The sequence below is a fragment of the Macaca nemestrina genome, chromosome 3 (genome assembly GCF_043159975.1).
Source record: "Macaca nemestrina isolate mMacNem1 chromosome 3, mMacNem.hap1, whole genome shotgun sequence".
Taxonomy (NCBI): domain Eukaryota; kingdom Metazoa; phylum Chordata; class Mammalia; order Primates; family Cercopithecidae; genus Macaca; species Macaca nemestrina.
The window spans coordinates 80,348,869-80,373,103 of NC_092127.1; the positions used below are offsets into that span (position 1 = coordinate 80,348,869).

The following is a 24,235-nucleotide window of genomic DNA, read 5'->3' on the forward strand; positions in this document are numbered from 1 at the left end:
CCCCGGCGGGGGAGGAGGAGGGACTTGGCGGAGGTCAACGCCAGAGCCAGACTTAAAAGGGAGATAATCCTAGCTAGTTGATGACACCAGTGACTTCCGACGCCCCGGGCAAGAGAACGCCACGAGGGATAACCGGAGGAAGGCCGGGGCCGCCAAGGCAGTCCCAGGCTAGCGAAGGAGGTGCGCAGACCGGACAGACGCCCTGCACCCCGCCACCATGTGCGAGCTGTACAGCAAGCGGGACACTCTGGCGCTGAGGAAGAAGCACATCGGGTAAGGGCACCCTGGCCCAGAAGAAAGTGCAGAGAGGGGGCAATAACGAGTGCAGAGGTTGGAGAGATGAAGCCGGGTAGGGAACCAGCGATGCCACCGCCGCCCTCCGTGCCCGCCGCCCCTGTGCGCACGCCCTGCGCGCCTCCACCTGCAGGGGCCGCGCGGGCTCCCAGAAACGCTCCTGGAGCCCGGAACACTGGGCTCCCTGCCCGCTCGAAAGTCCCCGGCTCGCTCTGCAGCCTGCGGACTAGCGGGGGCTGCCGGCCGGCTAGAGGGGTTGGTGGATGACAGCCAATAGCCCTAGCAGACACCATTCCAGGGATGGGAGGTGGGTGGGAGAAAGATAGCGCTCCGCCACCCCCATCCAACTCGAAAGTTTTTGGAAACTGTGAACTCAGAAATATGTTTTCATGATGGCTCTGCAAACAAACTAATTCTGACAATTTTTACTTAAAGTGAGTTTTTTCTTCTTGCATGCTTGGTTAAGCGGTGAAGTGTTAACCTAGCCAATGGAAAACTTGAAACCACTTTCTGTTAGAAAAGCAGAGATTTTATTTGGATCCCTCTTACCCAACTTGGTCTCCCAAGCTGTGTTCTCCCCAGTCTGCTTGTCTTGCCCCTGTCACAGACAACTTGGTAATCTGATGGTGAGCATATAAGACCGACGGGGCTCTGGCCCTCGTTGGGTGTCATATTCCCTGTGTGACCTCTGTCAAATTACTTTAATTGTCTCTTCTATGAAAGTAAGAATAACATTCTACTTCACAGGAGCAAGCAGATGAGATTAATATGTTAGTGTTTTGTGGGTGGTTTTTAAAAAGATACGTGTAAATATAAATGATGATTCATGATCCCGAACACTGTAAAGTCAACCGTCTGCAATATTCACTTGAAATGAAAGACTGCAGCGGGGCCAGTGGGCATGAGAGAGCGCTTGAGGTTACAAGGAGGAAAACAATCCGCATCCTCTTCGGAGGAATGCTGGACAGTTTCTCAGACTGAAGCTCCTCACCCAACTGGAGGGGTTTCTAGATGGTGGTTTGGAAGACTAGTCCCGTCTCTCTCAGCCGCCAAGTGGGGTCAAAATAGTCCAGTTCTTCCCCCATTAATCAATCACTACCCTACTTTTTCTAATCACTCACTCTGTTAGTTTTCAATCTTACATAGTTAGATTCCAGTGAATGCCTAATAGTTTCTGACATGAGCAGAACAAATTTTCTAAAAGCACGAGTGTAGCCATGGGCTGACTGGAAGAAGGAGAATTTTACCTCAAGTCTGACGGGCAAGGTGGAAAACGTGTTAAAAAGGCAATGTGAAGTCTGCAGCTTTCAGCCCACAACCTTAACAAAGATTTTTTTTTGGATTTTAACTTTTAGGTGTAAACAGCTGAGTTTGAACCAATAAGAAATTCTTATAAAATATTATTTTCATTTCAGCTGATGATGCTGAAAAAGCATCAATATATAACACACCCTTATGCAATTTTAAAATTTGAGGTTACCTACTGCTCATAATAATCAAAATTCCTTCTAAACAGTTACATATCAATTTAGTATATTTCTACTACTAAAACTACCTCCAATGCGTGTGAGGGCTTTTTTGTGTGTATGCAAAATCACCAAAATAAATAAATATATTTAACTTTAGTTCTTAAATATTCATAAAGCCAAGATTAGAAGGCTTTATGAAATTTCTGTGTGATAAAATGTATACTCCAGACATTCATCCAAATAAAAGTATGGATGACTTTATTATGCTCAAAAAACATATTAAGTGGTTAGAAGCATAATTGAATTTCATTAGTTAATAATGGAAAATCCATTTGATACAGGACAAGTACCACTCAAAATACATGAAAATGAAAATGATCTATAAAACTTCGTAGTATTTAACTCTAGGTTATTTGTATTTAGTTTTCAGTGCTATTCATGTCTTTATACATTAGATTGAAGGGGAAATAGAGATGTCTACCTTGGGCGATGGCACAACACAGCCTACTTGCAAATTCTGATTTTCTCATTTACTGTCTGTGGAACCTTAAGCCAGTTTCTTAATTTCTCTGTGCCTTGGTCTCCTCACCTGTGAGAGTGAGAATGATAATAACCTCTATTGCATAGGATTGTTGGCAGAATTAAATAACATTTACAAAATATGTAACAGTTTCTGACACATTAAGCCCCCCAAAAAAACTTGTCTTTTTTTTTTTTCTGATAGAACAAAATTTCTCAAAGGAAAAGTAGTTATTGGTTTGTGTGATTAGAACCATCAGAGAGCGGATTCATGTGCCTCTAATAAACTGTCAAATCATGGCACATTTAACATAACAAGCATAAGGAATGTGAACAATGTCATGAATGGGAGATTAACATAAAAGTTTCCAGGTTTACATGAGATGAAAAGAAATGTATGTCATCCAGGTTGTGCTTTCCCTTTCCTTTACGTAATTGTACTTTTCCACAGATGGTGACCTTCATTGAGAAGGAAAAATACTGAGAGTAGTCCTACCAGACCAAAGTGTTTCCTTTGATTATTTCTAGGCCCTCATGCAAAGTTTTCTTTGCGTCGGATCCCATCAAAATAGTGAGAGCCCGGAGGCAGTACATGTTTGATGAGAACGGTGAACAGTACTTGGACTGCATCAACAATGTTGCCCATGGTAAATGTCCTGTCCTTGCAGTGCTTTGAAGGAAATGTTCATGGAGTAAAACTGACTTGGAACACTTAATATTTGTCTAGGGAATTGCAGTGGCTGCAGTTCCTGTGCTGAGTGGGCCAGTAGTCCTAGCGGGGAAAATCTCAGTAAAATATGGAAGAGAAAGGAACTCAACTTTTGTTTGTTTGTTTGCTTCATCATTCCTCTTATTCCCAGGCACTTAGAATTCTAACTTACTTGTTGGGCTTTTGTTTCATAAACTTTAGTGGGACACTGTCACCCAGAAGTGGTCAAAGCTGCCTTGAAACAGATGGAACTGCTAAATACAAATTCTCGATTCCTCCACGACAACATTGTTGAGTATGCCAAGCGCCTTTCAGCCACTCTGCCGGAGAAACTCTCTGTTTGTTATTTTACAAATTCAGGGTATGTTTCATGGTTTCCCACCCCTCCCCATTCCCACTAAGCTTTGTCTACTCTTTCACACAAATCTTTCCTTTTGATTCATGGTGGAGCTTGTCTAAAAAGGTCTGCTGAGTTTCTTGCCATTCACTAAGTGATCACACATTAGGGACCTGGCCTTTCTGGTTCTCCCACTTTATTCCAAGACTCTGAATCAAACTGGTCAAATGATGCTCACCTCCTCAGGCAGTGCAATAAGTAGCTAAAGGATCAATAGGCCAAGATATTCTTTCAATGAGTGTATGAGGAACTTTAGCCAAGAAATAACTCTACTAAACAAGCTATAACTTTTTAAAGATTTTTGATTGTTGAAAATTGAGCATATTTCCCCAACACAAACACAAGAAAAGAAAGAAGGCCTGCCTGTAAAAAGTGGCTCGCACCTGTAACCCCCGCAGTTTGGGAGGCTGAGGAGGGCAGACCACGAGGCCAGGAGATTTAGACCATCCTAGTTAACACAGTGAAACCCTGTCTCTACTAAAAGTACAAAAAATTAGCCAGGCGAGGTGGTGGGTGCCCGTGGTCCCAGCTACTCGGGAGGCTGAGGCAGGAGAATGGCATGAACCCGGGAGGGGGAACTTGCAGTGAGCCAAGACCATGCCACTGCACTCCAGCCTGGGCAACAGAGTCAGACTCCGTCTCAAAAAAAAAAAAAAAAGAAAAAAGAAAAAGGAAAGAAAGAAAGAAAGGAAGAAGAGGGAAACTCAAATAGATACATTTCAAGTTTCATTTATTTATTTATTTAGTTAGTTATTTTTTTGAGATGGAGTTTCGCTCTTTTTCCCCAGGCTGAAGTGTAATGGCACTATCTCAGCTCACTGCAACCTCCACCTCCCGAGTTCAAGCGATTCTCCTGCCACAGCCTCCTGAGTAGCTGGGATTACAGGTATGCGCCACCGCGCCCAGCTAATTTTGTATTTTAGTAGAAATGGAGTTTCTCCATGTTAGTCAGGCTGGTCTCAAACTCCTGACCTCAGGTGATCCGCCTGCCTCAGCCTCCCAAAGTGCGGGGATTACAGGCATGAGCAACCGCGCCCAGCCAGAAGGAGCACCACTGGCCTGGAAGGCCATGCATGAGGCTACCAGCAGCACCTCAGGGTCAGTGTGTGGTCCCTGGGGCCAGCACCAACGCCCACAGGCTGGCCATCCCCACGCAGGCCCCTTGGGCCGCCTCAACTTTTTAACTTAGTTTTTTTGTTTTGTTTTGTTTGTTTTTTAGTGACAGGGACTCATTATGTTGCCCAGGCTGCTCTTGAACTCCTGGACTCAAGCAATCTGCCCACCTCAGCCTTCCAAAGTGCAGGGATTACAGATGTGAGCCACCGTGCCTGGCCCCTACTTTTAAATTCTGTAAATTCAAATCATTGTATATCCATTCTTTAGACTATTATGCAGATATCTAGAAGTATGTTTTTGCAAATGCATGCCTAAATATGTGCTTGAAATGCAATATTATATTAGGGGAAGCTATATAAACGTATAGTAGAAACTCCTATTTTAAAAATGAAATATGGTTGGGGGTGGTGGCTCATGCCTGTAATCCCAGCACTTTGGGAGGCCAAGGCGGGTGGATCACGAGGTCAAGAGATCAAGACCATCCTGGCCAACATGGTGAAACCCTGTCTGTACTAAAAATACAAAAATTAGCTTGGCGTGGTGGTGCACACCTGTGGTCCCAGCTACTTGGGAGGCTGAGGCAGGAGAATTGCTTGAACCAGGGAGTCAGGTTGCAGTAAACCAAGATCATGCCACTGCACTCCAGCCTTGCAACAGCATGAGACTCCGTCAAAAAAAAAAAAAGAAAAGAAAAGAAAAAAGAAAAGAAAAGAAAGAAATATATATGAAAATTAACTATTAGACATTTTGTGAATATTTGATTATATGACTCTCTGTGATTCACTTTGCATTAAGATATTTTAAAACCAAATTTATATCCAGCGTGGTGGGTCACACCACTACACTTGGCTCAGCTTCCCAAAGTGTTGGGGTTATAGGGTGAGCCACTATGCCTGGCCTAATTTTTGTGTTTTTTGTGGAGATGGGGTTTCACCATGTTGCCCAGGCTGGTCTCAAACTCGTGGGCTCAAACAATCTGCCCGCCTCAGCCTCCCAAAGTGCTAGGATTACAGACATGAGCCACTGCACCCATCCAAGACTAATATTCTTTTTTTTTAATTTTAAAAAATATTTCATTATTTTCAGAGACAGGGTCTCGCTAGGTTGGTCAGGTTGATCTTGAACTCCTGACCTCAAGAAATCTTCCTGCCTTGGCCTACCAAAGTGCTAAGATTACAGGCATGAGCCACCACTACCATGCCTGGCCAACAAAATATTCTTAAAGTAAAAAAGTCTTCAGTCTGAATCCTGCTCTACCTCATATTAGCTATGAGACCTTATTCTGATTACTTTACCTCTCTGAGGCTGTTTTATCCTTAAAAAGGAGATGGCAGTACTTGTAATGTTGTTACAAGAATAAATACAAGCAAAATCCTCAGCATGATGTTTAGCAGATAGTAAACATTCCACTTATTATTATTTTCTTCCTGTGTTTGGTAGTATATTTAGATTATCTGAAATACATAGGAAAAAATTTGATACTAATTTTATAGAGAAGGAAGCTAGTCAAATATTGGGTAAATACGACATAGGTTGGCAGCCAACCTAATGGGCCCTCAGTCTCCCATTCCTCCTGTGGAGATCAGGTTTAATGAAGGCTTCTTCACGTCCTCAGTCACTATGTGGCTGAACTAAAGTCTGAAATGGGCAGCATATCCTTAATGTTTATTGGGTTTCTTCTATATGTCTCATTCTTTATTGAAAACATCTAGGGAAACTTACATTAGAAGGGTAAAGTGGGTGGGCAAGATAGAGGAAGGAGAGGATTTCAACTTATTATTTTGTAAGTCTCTGAATAAATGTAATCTTACAACTTTGGTAATTAACATCCTAAATGTTTTTTGTTGTTGTTGTTGTTGTTGTTGTTGTTCTGGAGATGGAGTCTCACTCTGTTACCCAGGTTGGAGTGCAGTGGGGCGATCTCCACTCACTGCAACCTCCACCTCCCAGGTTCAAGCAATTCTCCTGCCTCGGCCTCCCAAGTAGCTGAGACTATAGGCCCACGCTGCCATGCCTGGCTAATTTTTTGTATTTTAGTAGACACGGGGTTTCACCGTGTTGCCTAGTCTGGTCTCTAACTTCTGAGCTCAGGCAATCGGCCCTCCTTGGCCTCCCAAAGCGCTAGGATTACAGGTGTGAGCTACCGTGCCTGGCACATCCTAAATGTTTTAAAAAGAGATTGTGTCAGTGTCCTCTCTCTCTGTTATCTTAATAGATCCGAAGCCAACGACTTAGCCTTACGCCTGGCTCGGCAGTTCAGAGGCCACCAGGATGTGATCACTCTTGACCAGTAAGTGTTGGACACAAGGTTTCTAAGCAAGAAGATTCTTCAGAGACAAAATCGTATTGAGCCTATCCATACTAGTACCATAAACACACGTGAAGGAGGACAGATATATGGAGCAATGTTTTTTAAAGTTATGTACTAAGCTATCAAGGCCGGCTTAAATCCAGAGGAATACTTAATTCCTTCTAAGTACCAGGAAGTGGGAGAGGCTTTCTTGGGTACTGTGGGGGATGTAGCTTCATGGAGTTTGCATGAATCATGGATTACTTTTCACACATTATTTTTTGAGCCACTAGTAACATGTAAGTAATAAAATTGCTTTCCAAATAAGAATACAATTAATTTCCAAAAAATTCAAGCACTCACTTCACTATTACGATTATTCGCGGTCACTAATTTTAAAGATAACAATTTAAAGCAAATTTTAAAGAAAACCAGCAGCCAGGTAAAATTTAAAACTTTTTCATTAGCCTGTAATTATTAACAGTCACTATCTAATCTTAGCTCTCAAACATGAATTTATTACATTTTAAATAAGAAATCTGGCAACTTCCATCTTTCTTAGACTTTTTTTTTTTTTTTTGAGACGGAGTCTTGCTGTGTCGCCCAGGCTGGAGTGCAGTGACGCGATCTCCACTCACTGCAACCTCCGCCTCCTGGGTTCAAGCAATTCTCCTGCCTCAGCCTCTGGAGTTAGCTGGTATTACAGGCGCCTTCCGCCATGCCCAACTAACTTTTCTGTATTTTTAGTAAAGACAGGGTTTCACCATGTTGGCCAGGCTGGTTTCGAGCTCCTGACCTTAAGTTATCCGCCCTCCTCAGCCCCACAAAGTGCTATGATTACAGGCGTGAGCCACCAAGCCCAGCCTAGGGATATTTTTTCTTTTAAATTTTTGTCTACTCCTCCACCCCACTCACTGACTTCAGATGTAGAGGGTGAAGTTAAATACACACCTCATTTCATGCCCTTCCCAATTGCTTTTGGGAACTTATTAATAAATTATTTGCCAAGGCTGATGTCCAGAATGGTATTTCCTAGGGTTTCTTCTAGGATTTTTACAGTTTTAAGTCTCAAATTTAAGTCTTTAATCCATGTTGAGTTAATTTTTGTATATTGTAAAAGGCAGGAGTCCAGTTTCATTCTTTTGCATATGGCTAGCCTCAATCTTAGTTCTTAAAAAGGCCTCCTTTTCCTTATCAAGTAGTATTTGCCTAATATTTGCAAGTGGACATGCTTTAGAAATCATCCCAAACAGAAACAGATGCCCATTCTATGAGATAAAGTTGTTTTTAAATTTACTAGAATGTAACACACATTCTTTTAACACATTTAAAGAATACATACATGTAAAGTATTGCATGAGGATATAGAAAACAATTTTTCACATTTAGACAATCTGATTTAGCAATATAATCCAAATACATCAGTTTTTCCCAACTAAAAAGAAATTGTCAATGAGGACACATGCTTGGCTTTCTGTGGGTTTTATTACATGTAAAGGAAGAATTGGACACATTAAGGGCCAGTCTTGCCATGAAAAATTAGATCCCATATAGTCAAATCTGGCACCAATGTTGAGATTCTCCCTGGATGGATACATATGGATGAAATGCAACACTGGTTTTTGTATATTTGAAAACATCTCTCTTGGAATTATTTTGGTTATTTTTTTTTTCTCTTTTCAGTGCTTACCATGGTCACCTATCATCCTTAATTGAGATTAGCCCATATAAGTTTCAGAAAGGAAAAGATGTCAAAAAAGAATTTGTACATGTGGTAAGTGTCTTAGAATCCTAAATCAGAATGTTAGTACTGGAGGAATGCTTAATGATAATCCAGCACAATGCTTTCATCTAAATGAACCATGAAAGAGAAACTAAAATCAAGAGCAGTTATGTGGCTTGCTAAGGTCAAAGGGCTAAATAATGACAGAATGTTATTTAAAATCTGTTTATCTATTTAAAATATATCGATGAGTATTACAATAGGCAAATTAGTTTAGTAGTTGTTCAGAGCTATCATTTTATTTTTCTTGCTCCTTAATCTTCAGTTACATTTTCTGTCACAAATGCCAACTCAAAATTCAGAGTTGAACTAAGTGTGTATTTAAATTGCTCTTGGCTGGGCACAGTGGCTCACGCCTGTAATTCCAACACTTTGGGAGACCGAGGCGGGCAGATCACTTGAGATCAGGAATTAAAGACCAGCCTGGACAACATAGTGAAATCCTGTCTCTACTTTAAAACAGTACAAAAATTAGCCAGGTGTGGTGGCAGGCGCCTGTAGTCCCAGCAACTTGGGAGGCTGAGGCAGGAGAATCCCTTGAACCCGGGAGGTGGAGGTTGCAGTGATCTGAGATCATGTCACTGCACTCTCCAACCCAGGTGACACAGCGAGACTCCATCTCAAAAAAAAAAAAAAAAAAGGAAAAAAATAAAAAAATACATTGCTCTGTAGAATAATGCTAAATTATTATATAGCTTTATTAAGTAAAATAAAGAAACCAACCAAGGTGTTGAAAAAGTAAAGTTTATTTGGTATGTTTGTCTTAACTGAGGATCAGCATAATTTCCTTTTTTCTTTTTCTTTTTTTTTTTTTTTTTTTTGAGACAGAGTCTCACTTTGCTACCCAGGCTGGAGTGCAGTGGCATGATCTTGGCTCACTGAAACCTTCGCCTACCATGTTCAAGTGATTCTTTAGCCTCAGCCTCCAGAGCAGCTGGGATTACAGGCATACTCTACCAAGCCCTGCTAATTTTTGTATTTTTTGTAGAGACAGCGTTTCATCGTGTAGGCCAGGCTGATCTCAAACTCCTGACCTTAAGAGACTGGCACACCTCAGCCTCCCAAAGATTACAGACGTGAGCCACCGCGCCTGGCCAATTTCTTGAGAATCATCAATACTTTCTTTCAAGATTTTAAGATCTGGAGTGAGTGCTAACACACTCTAGTTTTCTGAATGATTACGATTTGTAATATAGTTGATCAGTGTTGGCTCATTTTAAATACTGACTAGTTAATACAGTTTCCTTTCACTGACATTTTAAAATAGTATCATCACACTTGTTGATTTGAATTTTCTATTTATGTGAGGAGGGATATAGTCTTGATTTATAGCAGTCTGGAAGCAAATCCAAGCTTCTGTTCACAATTCGAAGATGTCAGTTCTTCACAGAATTTAGAAATGTTAAGGAAAAAAAAGAACAAAAAAACCTAAAGTATCTTAAGTTCACATGATCACCATTCTAACATGTTCTTGTGGGGAAATGCCTTTTTGTTTTGTTTTATTTTGTTTTGTTGTTTTTGAGATGGAGTCTTGCTCTGTTGCCCAGGCTGGAGTACAGTGGCGCAGTCTCGGCTCACTGCAAGCACTGCCTCCCGGATTCACGCCATTCTCCTGCCTCAGTCTCTTGAGTAGCTGGGACTACAGGTGCCCATCACCACGCCTGGCTAATTTTTGTATTTTTAGTAGAGAGGGGGTTTCACCTTATTAACAAGGATGGTCTCGATCTCCTGACCTCGTGATCCGCCCGCCTTAGCCTCCCAAAGTGCTGGGATTACAGGCGTGAGCCACTGCACCCGGCTGGGAAATGCCTTTTTTTTAAGGTTTGTCGAAAGGGCAAATTACAAGCAATTGCATTATTTGACGTTTTCAGGCACCAACTCCAGATACTTACAGAGGAAAATATAGAGAAGACCATGCAGACCCAGCCAGTGCTTATGCAGATGAAGTGAAGAAAATCATTGAAGATGCTCATAATAGTGGAAGGAAGGTTTGTATTTATAGCTTTGGAAACATCTCAACATCTTTTAAAAAAGGGATTGGAACTGTTGGGATTCAACGAAGAGATGGAAAAGGATTATATCTAATGTCCCTTTCTGTTCTTCTCTAGTTATGTTTTCACTTGATTCAAACTTCAAAAAGTGCGTTATTACAATCATACCTCTAAGACTGTCTACTTTTATTTATCCTGGAAATACAACCACTATCTGGTTCCAGAACTGGTGGCCTAATTCTGACCTTTTCAGTGGTATGCAGGGTCTAGTCTAGAGGGGTAGGGGTCATTATATGGTGAAGGGAAGAGAAGAGACAAAGTAGCCCTGGGACCTCAGGATCAATGCAGACTTCCAGACCCACAAGGGAGCCTTGGTGCTTCCCTTGAACTTCAACCTTCTTGAAGCCATGGAGCCTGGGGCTGGTTTGCACCTGGGTAAGCCAAGGCAGAAAATGTTCTTCCGAACTGGGCCTGGACTTCTAAGACAGAAACAAAATCCTTGAGAGCAGGAAAAAAGTATTTTCATTTTCTCAGTCTTCACCCTACTGTCTTCAGCTTAATACTCAATTCTCAGCCCATCTGTAGGTTACTTATGTGGATTTTAATGCAACTTGACAATATTTTGCCTTAAAATTAGCTTATGGCATAGACTTGGCTATTTTAAAAAACCTTAACTGAAATAAAAATGAGGCCTTTTCTTTTTCTAATTAACTCAGATATTTCTGTCTTCATTACTGGAGAGCCATTCACATTTCTTAACTGCTGCTTCTTCTTTTTTTTTTTTTTTTTTTTTTTGGCTAACCCGTTTGTTTTTCATATCTTCTTATGTGAAACGTCTGTGCAGGTAGACATAAAGCTCTATGTGTTGTGGGGAGCTTCAGACTCTTGCTCTTCAAATGTGGTCTGTACCTGTTTAAACAAATGGCAAACAACACTTTTAGGAAAAAATTTACATTAACAAGATCTTACAGACTCTTTGCTGCTAAAAGAGGGTTTGAATAATTTTTCGAAAACTTAGCATTCAACATTTATTGGATTATTGCTATCATATTAGCAGTGCTGAAAGCAATGAACAAATATAAGATCAGTGCTTCAGAATATTAGATGTGCTTGCAAAGTCCTGGAATGGTACAGCAAAAATCTTGAGTCCAACGGCCTCATTTTATAGCTAAGAAACTAAATATCTAAAAAGTGAAGGATTTAACCCAAGGTCTTACAATTACTAAGGGGTAATCTGAACTAGAACCGGAGTTCTCTTGATTTCTCATCTCAAATTCTTTGTGCTTTCCCTTCAACATTATCTATTTCCTACTTCTCTTTTCTTAGTCTCTAGAATGATTCATCTGTAGTTCCTATTGTTAACTGCTTACTGTTGAGTTAAGCGTGGTTTAGGGCAAAACCTAGAAATACAGCACAATAACTATAATGTGTGGCCACAAACCACCCTCCCATTTCCATGGTGCAAATTCCAGCCTCAGGCAGCCTTACTTCACCAAGCTTAAGAAACAGGCATCACAACAATGCCCTTGGAACCTAGGTAACTTTTTACAGGTTCATAACCAAAGACTAATAAAAATATCAGTCTTACTCAGTTCATCCTAATGAAACTGCTGCATGTAATGATAGAGAAATGGAAGTTGCCCTCTCATCTCCTCTATTTTTCAGGGTAGCTTTATTGGTACCCTAGATTTTCAGAAGTTAATGCTTTAAATCAATTGCTTTTCCAGCATAGACACCCTTTCTTTTTTCTTTAATCAAATGGCCAATTTGCCACTTGCTACAGGTCTATTCGTAGCTATTTTTTTAAAAAACCTGCTCTATAAGATATCCTCTTTTTGGGGGGGTTGTAGGGGGACCTAATGGACTTTGACCCCATCTTCTCTTGTATAGATTGCTGCCTTTATTGCTGAATCCATGCAGAGTTGTGGCGGACAAATAATTCCTCCAGCAGGCTACTTCCAGAAAGTGGCAAAGTATGTACTTGACTTGGGCCTCCTTGGTCAAACTGAGAACACTGTGACAATTCTGTAGGGCCATACTAGTTGCTAAGATATTAAAATAATTCCTGATTAGCTGGTAAATAGCCACACCTGAGCGCCTGCCACCCCAGGACTCCTGGATGCTCTCTCAGCCTTCCCCAAGATCCAGCATGTACAAGGTTAACACATGGTCCAACAACGGGAGTTCAGAACTCTGCTCCAGCCCCCAGCCTGCATCCTCTCTGATTGACTAGTACCAAATCTGTATTAGTTAGGGTTCACTAGAGGGACTGAACTAATCATATATATATAATCATACACACACACACATATACACACACACACACGGGGGTATTAAGTATTAACTTACTTGATCACAAGGTCCCACAATGGGCTGTCTGCAAGCTGAGGAGAAAGGATAGCCAGTTCAAGTCCCAAAAGTGAAGAACCTGGAGTACGATGTTTGAGGGCAGGAAGCATCCAGCATGGGAGAAAGATGTAGGCTGGGAGGCTGGGCCAGTCTCTCATTTTCACATTTTTCTGCCTGCTTTATATTTGCTGGCAGCTGATTAGATTGTGCCCACCAGATAAAGGGCGAGTCTGCCTTTCACAGCCCACTGACTCAAATGTTAATCTCTTTTGGCAACACCCTCACAGACACAGCCAGGATCAATACTTTGTGTCCTTCAATCCAATGAAGTTGACACTCAGTATTAACCATCACACAAGCCTTCCCAATTGGTAAATATTTGAAGACTAACCCTGTTACCAACTACTTGTTTGATTCTTTCTCTTCCCACTTAACATACTGTAATAAGACTGGGTGCTGTGGCTCATGCCTATAATCTTAGCATTTTGGGAGGCCAAGTCAGGAGGATCACCTGAGGCCAGGACTTCAATACCCTTCAATAACAGGGCAATATAGCAAGACTCCCTCTCTACAAAACTTTTTTAAAAATATTATCTGGGTGTAGTGGCCCATGCCTGTAGTTCCAGCTACTCGGCAGGGCAGGCTGAGGTGGGAGGATGGCTTGAGCCCAAGGGTTTGAGGTTACAGGGAGTTTGATCTTACCACTGCACTCCAGCCTGGGCAACAGAATGAGACCCCATCTCTCTTAAAAATTTTTTAAAAAATACTGCAATATAGCTTACTTTAAGCAGCACAAACCCAACTGGTATGGAATATATCTAATTTAAAAATTATGTGATTATATTGTAAAATCAATGACATTTATGTGGGGTTTAGAGTACTGAAATGTTTTTTAACAAAAATTAATTCTTCAGGTTAACAACATTTTTTTTGTCTACAATAATTTGCATCTTTGTGGTTGGGTTTGGGGATCTCAGTGACCTGAATGCATTAGACTGCTGCTTTGCTTTTCAGATATGTGCGCGGCGCAGGGGGTGTGTTTATAGCTGATGAAGTTCAGGTGGGCTTGGGCCGAGTTGGGAAACATTTCTGGAGCTTCCAAATGGATGGTGAAGACTTTGTTCCAGACATCGTCACAATGGGAAAACCTATGGGCAACGGCCATCCAGTGGCATGCGTGGTAACAACCAAAGAAATTGCAGAAGCCTTCAGCAGCTCTGGGATGGAATATTTTAATACGGTACATTTTGGTCTCCAACTTTAATGCTAAGAAGGAAAAACAATGCATGTTCTTATATTTTTTGACAATGTAGTGAAGAATAAAGCTCAGTATTGTCGGCTAACCACCCAGAACTCTGGCCAAAGATTTTCTTATTTTAATAAAACATGTAAATTTTACTCTAAGTTCCTCGATACATGTGTAGAATGTGCAGGTTTGTTACATAGGTATACATGTGCCATGGTGGTTTGCTGCACCTATCAACCCGTCATCTAGGTTTTAAGCCCCACGTGCATTAGGCATGGCCAAACTTTTATCTAACCGGATTTCATTCTATCTGGCAAAATGCTTCTTGTATTTCTGCTTGTATATCTTTACCTGTCCTAAAACAGTCTTATTAATTTTTCCAATGATAGATGATTGCCTTGCTAAATTCCACAGGTTATGATATTTTCATTTCTTTGTTTCATATCATACTTAAATTTCCAAAACACTTCTAAAGTATTTTGGTGACTCAGTACTATGAATGTTATATGGCTGTCATAAGAGATACTGAATTTTTATCTTTGGGATATTATATTTCTTTGCTTTATCCCCATAAGCTTTAAGCTTGGAAAAATTATTGTAGTTTGTTCAGTATATATAATAGGACTTGTTATATCTAAAAGTAAGATTCAAATCTGAGGACATAAATTATTCGGAGAACATGTCATTGCTTAGCTATTTTTACTCAGCTCTTCAAGGGCAGAAACCCCTATTTCCCTCACTGGGCAACACTATGAAATCCTAAACTCCCAACATAATGTCTGGTTTTTGTTTGGATGAGCAAATAAATTCCCTGGTAGTCCTTCATACCAGTTATGCAGCTTGGAGAGTATAATTTAGAATGAATTTTCACTCAATCCTGAATAAATAGAATCATGCTCTATTCTAAATATGAGATGCTAATATTATAAGAGAACATTTTATTAAAATTATATCTTCACTTATGTATGTATGAGCCAAATTCTTATGGATGAGGGAATACCACCAATTCAACTGGTACATTTTCTCATTTGTTGTCTTTTTTTTTTTTTTTCACAGTATGGAGGAAATCCAGTATCTTGTGCTGTTGGTTTGGCTGTCCTGGATATAATTGAAAATGAAGACCTTCAAAGAAATGCCATGAGAGTAGGGAATTATCTTACTGAGTTACTGAAAAAACAGAAGGCTAAACATACTTTGATAGGCGATATTAGGTATGTTCATTATGAAGTTGTCACGTAGTTACTCATTTTTTTCAAAATAATAATAGTTTGTAAGCTAGGCAACATGGCGAAACCCCAGCTCTATTAAAACTACAAAAAATTAGCCAGGTGTGGTGGCGCACACCTGTAGTCCCAGCTACTCGAGAGGCTGAGGCATGAGAATCGCTTGAGCCTGGGAGGTGGAGGTTGCAGTTAGCCGAGATTGTGCCACTGCATTCCAGCCTGGGTCATAGTGTGAAATCCTGTCTCTAATAATAATAATAGCTTATATTTTATCTTGTAAGTTTGCAATAAAGTACATAAAACTAAATCTATAAAACACCAAAAAACAGAGATAGCAAAAATTATTCTTATTCCAGAATCCAGATATCACCACTGTTAACATTTGGGTAGGGCCGGATGTGGTGGTTCACATCTGTAATCCCAGCACCTTGGGAGGCAGAGGCAGGAAGATTGCTTGAGCCCAGGAGTTTGAGACCAGCCTGGGCAACATAACAAGACCTTGTTTCTATAATAAATAAACCAACAACAACAAAAAACATTTCGGTACATGTCTTTCCTGACTTTTATACTTTTTAAATAAAGTTAGGATAATGTCAGCACCCAAAAGATGAAAAGAAGGAACTTAATGTAGCTCTAAATAATTTACTGAAAATTATTTAAAATGCTATTCTGAAAAGCTGGATATTTTTCATATATATATGAAATATTGACATATACATATATGTTAACATTTATCATCATTAACATCCTGAGAAACTAAATAGCATGAAAGGGTTATTTTTAAGCCATTTTCTTTTATAATTGAGAAAAGAAAACTGGATGACAAAAACTAATTTATTTCCAAAAGTAGAAACAACTGTGAACATAGATTGGTATCTTGGATTAGTTATAATTAAACTTGGAAATTAAATGGAAGTTTGGGGATAGTGTTAACTTTTTGTGACAATGGATCGTTGGACAGATTGTGTGTCAAGTTTTTCTTTACCTCTCGCAGGGGCGTTGGCCTTTTTATTGGAATCGATTTAGTGAAGGACCATCTGAAAAGGACCCCTGCCACAGCTGAAGCTCAGCACATCATCTACAAGTAATTCACCCCCACACCCACCTGTTTGGTATCTTGGCTGCAGGATGCCTACCCACTTGAAAGCTTGCTTGACTTCCTCCCATCCCTCTGAAAAAGGAAAGTTTAAAATACATCCTATTTATAACGTGGGATTCTTAAATGCAGAATACTTAAACTGCTCTATGTTCACGTCATTCTTCAGTAATTGTAGTTATCCTTTGCACACACTCACATGCATTTCCTACACAAATTAGGATGAAAGAAAAACGTGTGCTTCTCAGTGCCGATGGACCTCATAGAAATGTACTTAAAATAAAACCACCTATGTGCTTCACTGAAGAAGATGCAAAGTTCATGGTGGACCAACTTGATGGGGTTCTAACAGGTGGGTCCATGGATCTTTAAGATGTCTTCTTGTTGCCTCTCCCAAACCCACCGGCCTAGTCATAATGACCATATGCATCTTGTTATTCATGATGGAAGTGAGGCAGGGCAGAAATAAATGTGTAACTTTCCATTTAGGACTAGAAAAAGATAACCAAAAAGTAACCACATGGACTCTTAAATTGAAATTTTCAGTTTGTACTCATATAACTCCAAATATAAGTTTTTGCTGAAGGAACATACTGTTTTGTCATTTATTTTTACTTTAGACTAGCTAGCATATTTAAAAGTGCATGTCTGCATTGTGCCATGCACCACAAATACTACAGTGTAGAGTATTTCAGCATTGTGCCATTAATACATGAAACATTTCTGATAAAAAAAAATTATATAGGCTAGAGTGTGACAGTTCTTTGCTATATGCTGAATCGTTTAACTTTGCAAGGTTTTTTTTATTTTTTAATTTTTTTTGAGACTGAGTCTCACTCTATCGTCCAGGCTGGAGTGTAGTGTTGTGATCTCAGCTCACTGCAGCCTCCACCTCCCAGGTTTCGGTGATTCTTCTGCCTCAGCCTCCTGGGTATCTGGGATTACAGACACCCGCCACCATGCCTGGCTAATTTCTGTATTTTTAGTAGAGATGGGGTTTTACTGTGTTGGCCAGGTTGGTATCGAACTCCTGACCTCAGGCGATCCACCCGCCTCGACTTCCCAAAGTGCTAGGATTACAGATGTAAGTCACCGCATCCAGCCTAACTTTGCATTTTTAACTTTTATTTTTTAATTTTTATCTATTTATTTTCTGAGACAGAGTCTTGCTCTGTCACCCAGGCTGGAGTGCAGTGGTGGGATCTTGGCTCACTGCAACCTCTGCCTCCCAGGTTCAAGTAATTCTCCTCCCTTAGCCACCTGAGTAGCTGGGACTACAGGAGCGTGCTACCATGCCCATTGTCTATCATAAAAATGTATCTTTTGTTTATATTTTCTATATTATGCAACTAGGTTAATTTATTTCTTTGTTATGAACATACATTGGATTAGAAAGTAAATTAGTACTGTAAAACCATGTTGAATAGCATAAAGCATGATACAAATGATAGGTATTGTTGTTTTTGCTTTAGTTATATTTTCACAATTCAGGGTGGCATGGCAGCACATACCTATAAGATCCCCGAGGCCAAAGTAGGCAGATCGCTTGAGTTGAGATCAGGATCACTCAGGAGTTGGAGACCAGCCTGGGCAACATGGTGAAAGGTTGTCTCTATTAAAAAAAAAAAAAATACAAAAATTAGCTGGACATTGTGGTGCATGCGCCTGTAGCCCCAGCTACTTGGGACTTGGCTGAGGTGAGAGTATCACTTGAGCCTGCAAGGTGGAAGTTGCAGTGAGCTGCACCACTACACTTCAGCCTGGGTGACAGAGTAAGACCCTGTCTCTCAAAAAAAAAAAAAAAAAAAAAAGATTCAACTTCTTTACTCAGCTTTTAGAGTAAAACTGAGAAGATAGGAATCCATATAGCATACAAAATAGATAGTGAATAGTGAATGTTTGGAAACTTGAGAGTCCACCAAAGTTATTAAAAATACGGTCACTGTCTTTGGACTCAGAGTGCATGCTCACATCCAGACCTGGCAAGCATTCCTCACAAGCAGGTGTGTCCTTTGATCCCATAGGGCAGGGTACAAGACAGAGTGTGGCTTGGGACAATCTGTCACTCTACATCTGCATCAACTCAGAGCTTGAGTATTCTTAATAGTGGACCAGAAGAACTTCCTTTGAATAAAGTGAATGACAAATAGGTAAAATGGGCTTAGTGCCACCTATAAATGATAATGGTAAAATACTACAAAAAAAATCTTAAAGTGATTTTAACAGTGACTTTTTTTTTCTTTGTCTTTTTCTTTTCTTTTCTTTTCTTTTTTTTTTTTTGAGATAGAGTCTTGCTCTGTCGCCCAGGCTGGAGTGCGGTGGCGTGATGTCAGCTCACTGCAACCTCTGCCTCCCGGATTCAGGTGATTCTTCTGCCTCAGCCTCCCAAGTAGCTGGGACTATAGGCGCATGCCACCAAGTCTGGGTTATTTTTGTATTTTTAGTAGAGATGGGGTTTCACCATATTGGCCAGGCTGATCTCAAACTCCTGACCTTGTGATCCGCCTGCCTCGGCCTCCCAAAGTGCTGGGATGACAGGCATGAGCCACCGCGCCCAGCCCATTTTTTTAGCACATAACATTTCCTTCTATTCTTCATTTGGTATTGCTAAGATACCAAAGAGATTTTTTTCTTAGGTTTTTATGTTATTTTATGTTACGTCTTCTCCATAATACCTTCTTTGATTTAGTTTTAGAAGAAGCCACGGGAACCAAAAGTGAAAGTGTGACCTCTGAGAATATTCCATGCAAAACAAAGGTAAGAGTCGGCTACTTTATTTTTAGAGGGAAAGTTTAAAATTTGGGGAATGTTTAAAAAGGGAATACAAATTTTCAAAAAATTGTGCAATGACCATTAGAACAATACCAGCCTGTATTAGGTTGGCTTATTGTTGCAATTTTGAGTGCACAATTAAATTTCCACAGCAAGTGTCACATCATTTGACAGGACTAAAGCCAAAGAACCATTCTTACAGGATCATTCCCATACCAAAAACAGCCTCGTGGGCCTGCAAAGATGGCCTACAAAATATAGAGGGAGGATTCAACCCGCCTAAGTTCCTTCCTGTTTTTCCTGAGGGCTGCCTGAGACTGCCTCCGATTCTCAAACACTGCCTTTACAATCAGCAGAAGCATTAGCAGGGAGGTTCTGAAGTGCCAGAGTTCGGTTCTAAAATGAACTAAAGTGTAAGCTTCGAATGGCAGTGGGGCCTGGGAACTGTCTGGCACTGCCTGGCCTAGTTTCTGCATTTGATGTGCTTCCAGGAGAGGGCCTTGCCATTCTCTGCTGAGCTGCCGAGGGTGTGAGAAAGAGCACCCTGGACTGGGAAACAGAAAGGCAAAAACTTGAGAGGCTTTGTTGCATAATTTGTTATTTGTTTATGAGTTAGATGCATAAAGGAACACCCAGTGCCTCAAGCCTGCCTGCACATCCAGTGGAGTCAGCAAAGTCTTTTTTCATGATTAAAATCATCAGGCTGTTTGAAGGAGAGCGAGTGATTTGCTAACAGCATGGCTTCTGTCTCGTCTAACAACACAAACCAATTAAAGGAATCAATTATTCTTTGATGTCAAGAATAGTTTATCAAGTCTAAGACAGAATTGCAGCTGTAACTGCTGGTTCCCCAAGCATTAAAAAGAGTCCTGCAAAAAAACAAAACGAAACAAAAGTGTTCAGCACCAGAAATCCCACTTTAGGGTTAGCAAAGTTGGCACACATTTTATGAAAAGTTGACTCGCAGTCCCAGATTTTCTGTTGACATCACATTTTAAATGTCTATTGAAGACACTGAGGAGAGGGTTAGAAAGGAGCAAGCAGTGTTGTTTTGTTTGGTTTCCCTGTGTCCTTTGTTTGTGTGTGGGCTTGTTAAGTCAGTCCTGTGGAGGCTGGTTGGGATTAGAGGTGGATGCCCACTGGAGCTTTGTGTGCCTGTCTTGCAGATGCTGAAAGAAGCCCACGTAGAACTGCTTAGGGACAGCACCACTGACTCCAGAGAAAATCCCAGCAGAAGGAGAAATGGAATGTGCGCAGATACACATTCACTGCTCAGTAAGAGGCTCAAGACATGAACGATTTGCATTTTAAAGCAAGATGCGATGTCCAGAGTTATAGAGAATGAGTAGATGTGTCTTATCAGTTAATAGCTCTATTGTACCTCTAAAGGTGGAATTGTCAGTTTAGATTCGTAAACAAAAAGGTAAATGAGTAATCAGAATAACCTAAGTGATAATCAAACCGTGTCAGGATTATTAGTTCAGACTCTAGCCTGTTAATTTTCTTACTTGAGATTTCTGAAGCTACCTGATTTATTCTATTAAACGTAAGCTTGCAAACTCAAAATACATTGGCAGGTTTACCTCTCATGTTTTAATGTTTCAAATTAGAGAGCAAAGTGTAACAGGCTCCTTCACTTTTGAGACTTAGTGCCTTAAAATATGTATTCTATAAGGATTTCATATATAAAAGTTTATTTATTGACTGTAATAAAATAAAATATGATGTAAACAAAAAAATACCAGAAAAGTGTTTACCTACCCTTTGCAGGGAATATTAAGGGTTGGGATGGTAAAAGCAAAGTCATTCAGAAAAAAGTCATAAACAGCAAATATTAAAAAGGGATAGAATAATTCAGACCTCTAGCAAGGAACTTGGTTAATCACCATCCTGTGGGGATTGAGAAGGGAACAAGGAGTATACACAGAAACACACGCATAAAGATGTTTCTGGAACAGCAACCATAGCTGAAGCAGGGCATTCAGAGTCAGGAGACTTCTGCTTTTTCTACTCATGGATTGTATCATTTACCTGTCAGGTAAGAAATTATCTTTTGAGGCAGGGTAGTTGCCCAGGCAACTAAAATGAACTGAAATGGAAGCTTCGGATGGCAGTGGGGCCTGGGAACTGTCTGGCACTGCCTGGCCTAGTTTCTGCATTTGATGTGCTTCCAGCAGAAGGCCTTGCCATTCTCTCCTGAGCTGCTGAGGGTGTGAGAAAGAGCACCCTGCAGTACAGTGGCACTATCATGGCTCACTGCAGCCTCGACATCCCAGGCTGAAGCAATCCTCCCACCTCAGCCTCCTGAGTAGCTGGGATTGCAGGTGCACACCACTGCACCTGGCTGATTTTTGTATTTTCTGTGGAGACAGGTTTCACCATGCTGCCCAGGAGGCTGGTCTTGAACTCCTGGGCTCAGGCAATTCGTCCACTTCAGCCTCCTAGTGCTGGGATTACAGGCGTGAGCCACTGCATCCAGCCAAGAAATCTTCCTCTTATCATCAAGTTTATCATCACTTATGCACACCCCCCGCATGCACTCTAGCAGGAGCACGTGAGTGCGCGCGCGCACACACACACACGCACACACACACACAATCTCTAGCCCAGCACTGGCAAAAGGAAGTTGGAGGAAAGTAGGACATTGAGGATCTCTTAGTTACATGATGCTGCCATGAGAGGTTCATTCGGAGGCTAATAGACTGAACTGGATGAAATTTGAATTTCAGGGTTAATATTTCCCATTCTCTCCCTATTGCCTTTCTAATAATTATTAAACTTTGATTTATTTTTATTTTATTTTTGAAACAGAGTCTTGCTCTGTTGCCCAGGCTGGAGTGCAGTGGCAAGATCTCGGCTCACTGCAACCTCTGCCTCCCAGGTTCAAGGGATTCTCCTGCCTCAGCCTCCCAAGTAGCTGGAATTACAGGCACACACCACCATGCCTGGCTAACTTTGGTATTTTTAGTAGAGATGGGGTTTCACCATGTTGGCCAGGCTGGTCTCAAACTCTTGACCTCACGTGATCCACCAAAGTGCTGGGATTACAGGCGTGAGCCACAGCGCCCGGCCTGTGTTTTTTTATTCCATAAAGAAAAGATAATAATTTTGTTACAGCTGTTTAAAGATAGCTAAGCGCGAGGTTGAGAGGAAAATTAATTGTAAAAAGCTTCCTTCCTGAATTCATCATAAAAATGCAGGGTCTTATTGTTAAACACTTTTTGCTCCTAAAACTACACTTGTGACTCTGGACCCTGGTTGGATAATGCTGAGGTTGGTTGCCAGGAGCTGGCGAGGAGGAGGTGGGAGAGTGATCCCTGTGGTTTGCTTTTAGGGGGCAAGAGCATTTCGAGAATAATCAGATCTTTCACAGATTGACACTCCTGTGAGCATATTTTGTCAGCATGCTCAGAGAGTGCCCGACCACTTTTGACTCCTTATGTCTAGGGAGCAACAGGAGCCCCTGTGTTGGCAGGGTTAATTGACCGTGATCAGCAGGTTGTTATTACGTTCTTACCGGAGTTGCTATTACGTTCAAGAGAGGGGGAGGAAGCAGAAAGTCTCATACCTGTGTTGTGAGTTCTCCAAGTAGAAAATAATTGAAAACTAAGGGTTTACTTTTTGACATACTCCACTCTTCTTTATTACCTATAATTTAGGTTTTATAACCAGGAAGGAAGATATAGAAATAAATGACTCCTTCCTGAATACAACAGACGTACCACTTGTGAGTGAGGTTTCAGGTAGCTGCCTCGTTTCCATGGTGTCAAAATCAAGGCTGTGTCAGTGTGGTCCTCTTGGACCCCAGACACTGCAAATAATCCCAGGGCCACAACTGGACTCATTATGTCCCTTGTCCACGATTGAAATTCCACTCACCCTCAGCTAACACTTCCGCCCATCTGGACATGCACCAATCGTCGTTCCTAAGGAGTCTGAGCCGCTGGTGACCATGCCCTTCTTGGACCAGGGCTGCTGTATTTGTCCATTCAGAGCTACAATTAGACAAGGGGCACCAAGGACACCAAAGTGTGTCCTCTGGGTTCCACACATATCCTTCCTGCCCCTACTGTGGAAAGCAGCCCTACCTACCTGCTGATCACGGTCAGTTAACCCTGCCAACACAGGGCCTCCTGCTGCTCCCTAGACATAGGGAGTCAATAGTGCTCAGGTGTCAGTCATAGTTTAACAATACCCTTGCTTTTTCCCTTGGCCAAAGTGCACCCCCTTACGGGACCAGGGCCTCCAACCTCCCCAAAGTTGCTGGGATGGAGAGAATAAAATTCTCCAGGGAGTCACTGAAGGTAAGTGGGGCCACTGCCTGATTTTGCCTCTTGGCAGGATCATATTGGAGACACAGTGACATGGAAATCTCTGACTCAGTGCAGCTACTGCATCCTGAAGGATGGCACCCCATGCTTGAAGACTATTGCCCCTGAGCTGGTGCCTCACCTGCACCTCCAGCAGTATACTCCAATTCTACCAACCTGGCTGCCTCTGGAGGGTGTGAGTGTAATACAACTGGTCAGTCTCATGGGCGCGGGCCCACTCCTGCACATCTTCATTGTAGTGTGGCTCTGCTCTTTGGATGATCTGATTTATGGGATTCTGTGCCTGGGCATCGGGCACTCTATTCCTGTGGGAACAAATCTCTGGCTCCTCCAGGATGAAAAGGGCTCAATAAAGTCAACTTGCCGCCAAGTGGCTGGTTGGTTTCCTCAAGGAATAGTGTCATATTGGAGGCTCAGTGTTGTTCTCTGCTGTGAGTAGATTAGCTATGCCAGGGGCCAATAGTTAAATCTGTTTTGGTAAGTGGGAATGCATGCTGTTGACCCATGCATGGCCTCCATCTCTGCCACTGTGTACACTTTGTTCATGAGTCCATTGTGCCTGTTGTGGGGTGGCTGGTGACAAAAACTGGCTAATGTCAACCAGTCAAGTAATTTTGCCTACTCAGTTGTTCAGTCCCTCTTCCGGGGTG

General features: G+C 41.4%; 1 protein-coding gene across 2 annotated transcripts; it reads left to right on the forward strand.

Annotated features, from left to right (window-relative positions):
* Nucleotides 1–83: 83 nt before the first annotated feature.
* On the forward strand, nt 84–20,822 carry LOC105486270 (ethanolamine-phosphate phospho-lyase). 2 transcript variants are annotated; one of them, XM_011749048.2, is made up of 13 exons: nt 84–273; nt 2,811–2,929; nt 3,193–3,352; nt 6,720–6,794; nt 8,478–8,568; nt 10,449–10,565; nt 12,459–12,541; nt 13,932–14,157; nt 15,220–15,374; nt 16,381–16,470; nt 16,704–16,834; nt 19,172–19,239; nt 20,421–20,822. In XM_011749048.2, exons 1-13 carry the CDS (start codon nt 218–220, stop codon nt 20,547–20,549), a joined length of 1,500 nt encoding a protein of 499 aa, XP_011747350.1. In that variant the 5' UTR covers nt 84–217; the 3' UTR covers nt 20,550–20,822. The 2 variants fall into 2 exon arrangements, with proteins under 2 accessions (XP_011747350.1, XP_070949318.1); XM_071093217.1 differs by lacking the exon at nt 84–273 and adding an exon at nt 333–349.
* Nucleotides 20,823–24,235: the final 3,413 nt, after the last annotated feature.

What these genes read in the sequence shown, in the direction of transcription:
- LOC105486270 (XM_011749048.2), top strand. Translation starts at nt 218, where the DNA reads ATGTGCGAGCTGTACAGCAAGCGGGACACTCTGGCGCTGAGGAAGAAG. An exon ending in CATCAACAATGTTGCCCATG is followed by an intron (nt 2,930 to 3,192) that starts GTAAATGTCCTG and finishes CATAAACTTTAG; the next exon opens with TGGGACACTGTCACCCAGAA. An exon ending in GGATGGAATATTTTAATACG is followed by an intron (nt 14,158 to 15,219) that starts GTACATTTTGGT and finishes TTTTTTTCACAG; the next exon opens with TATGGAGGAAATCCAGTATC.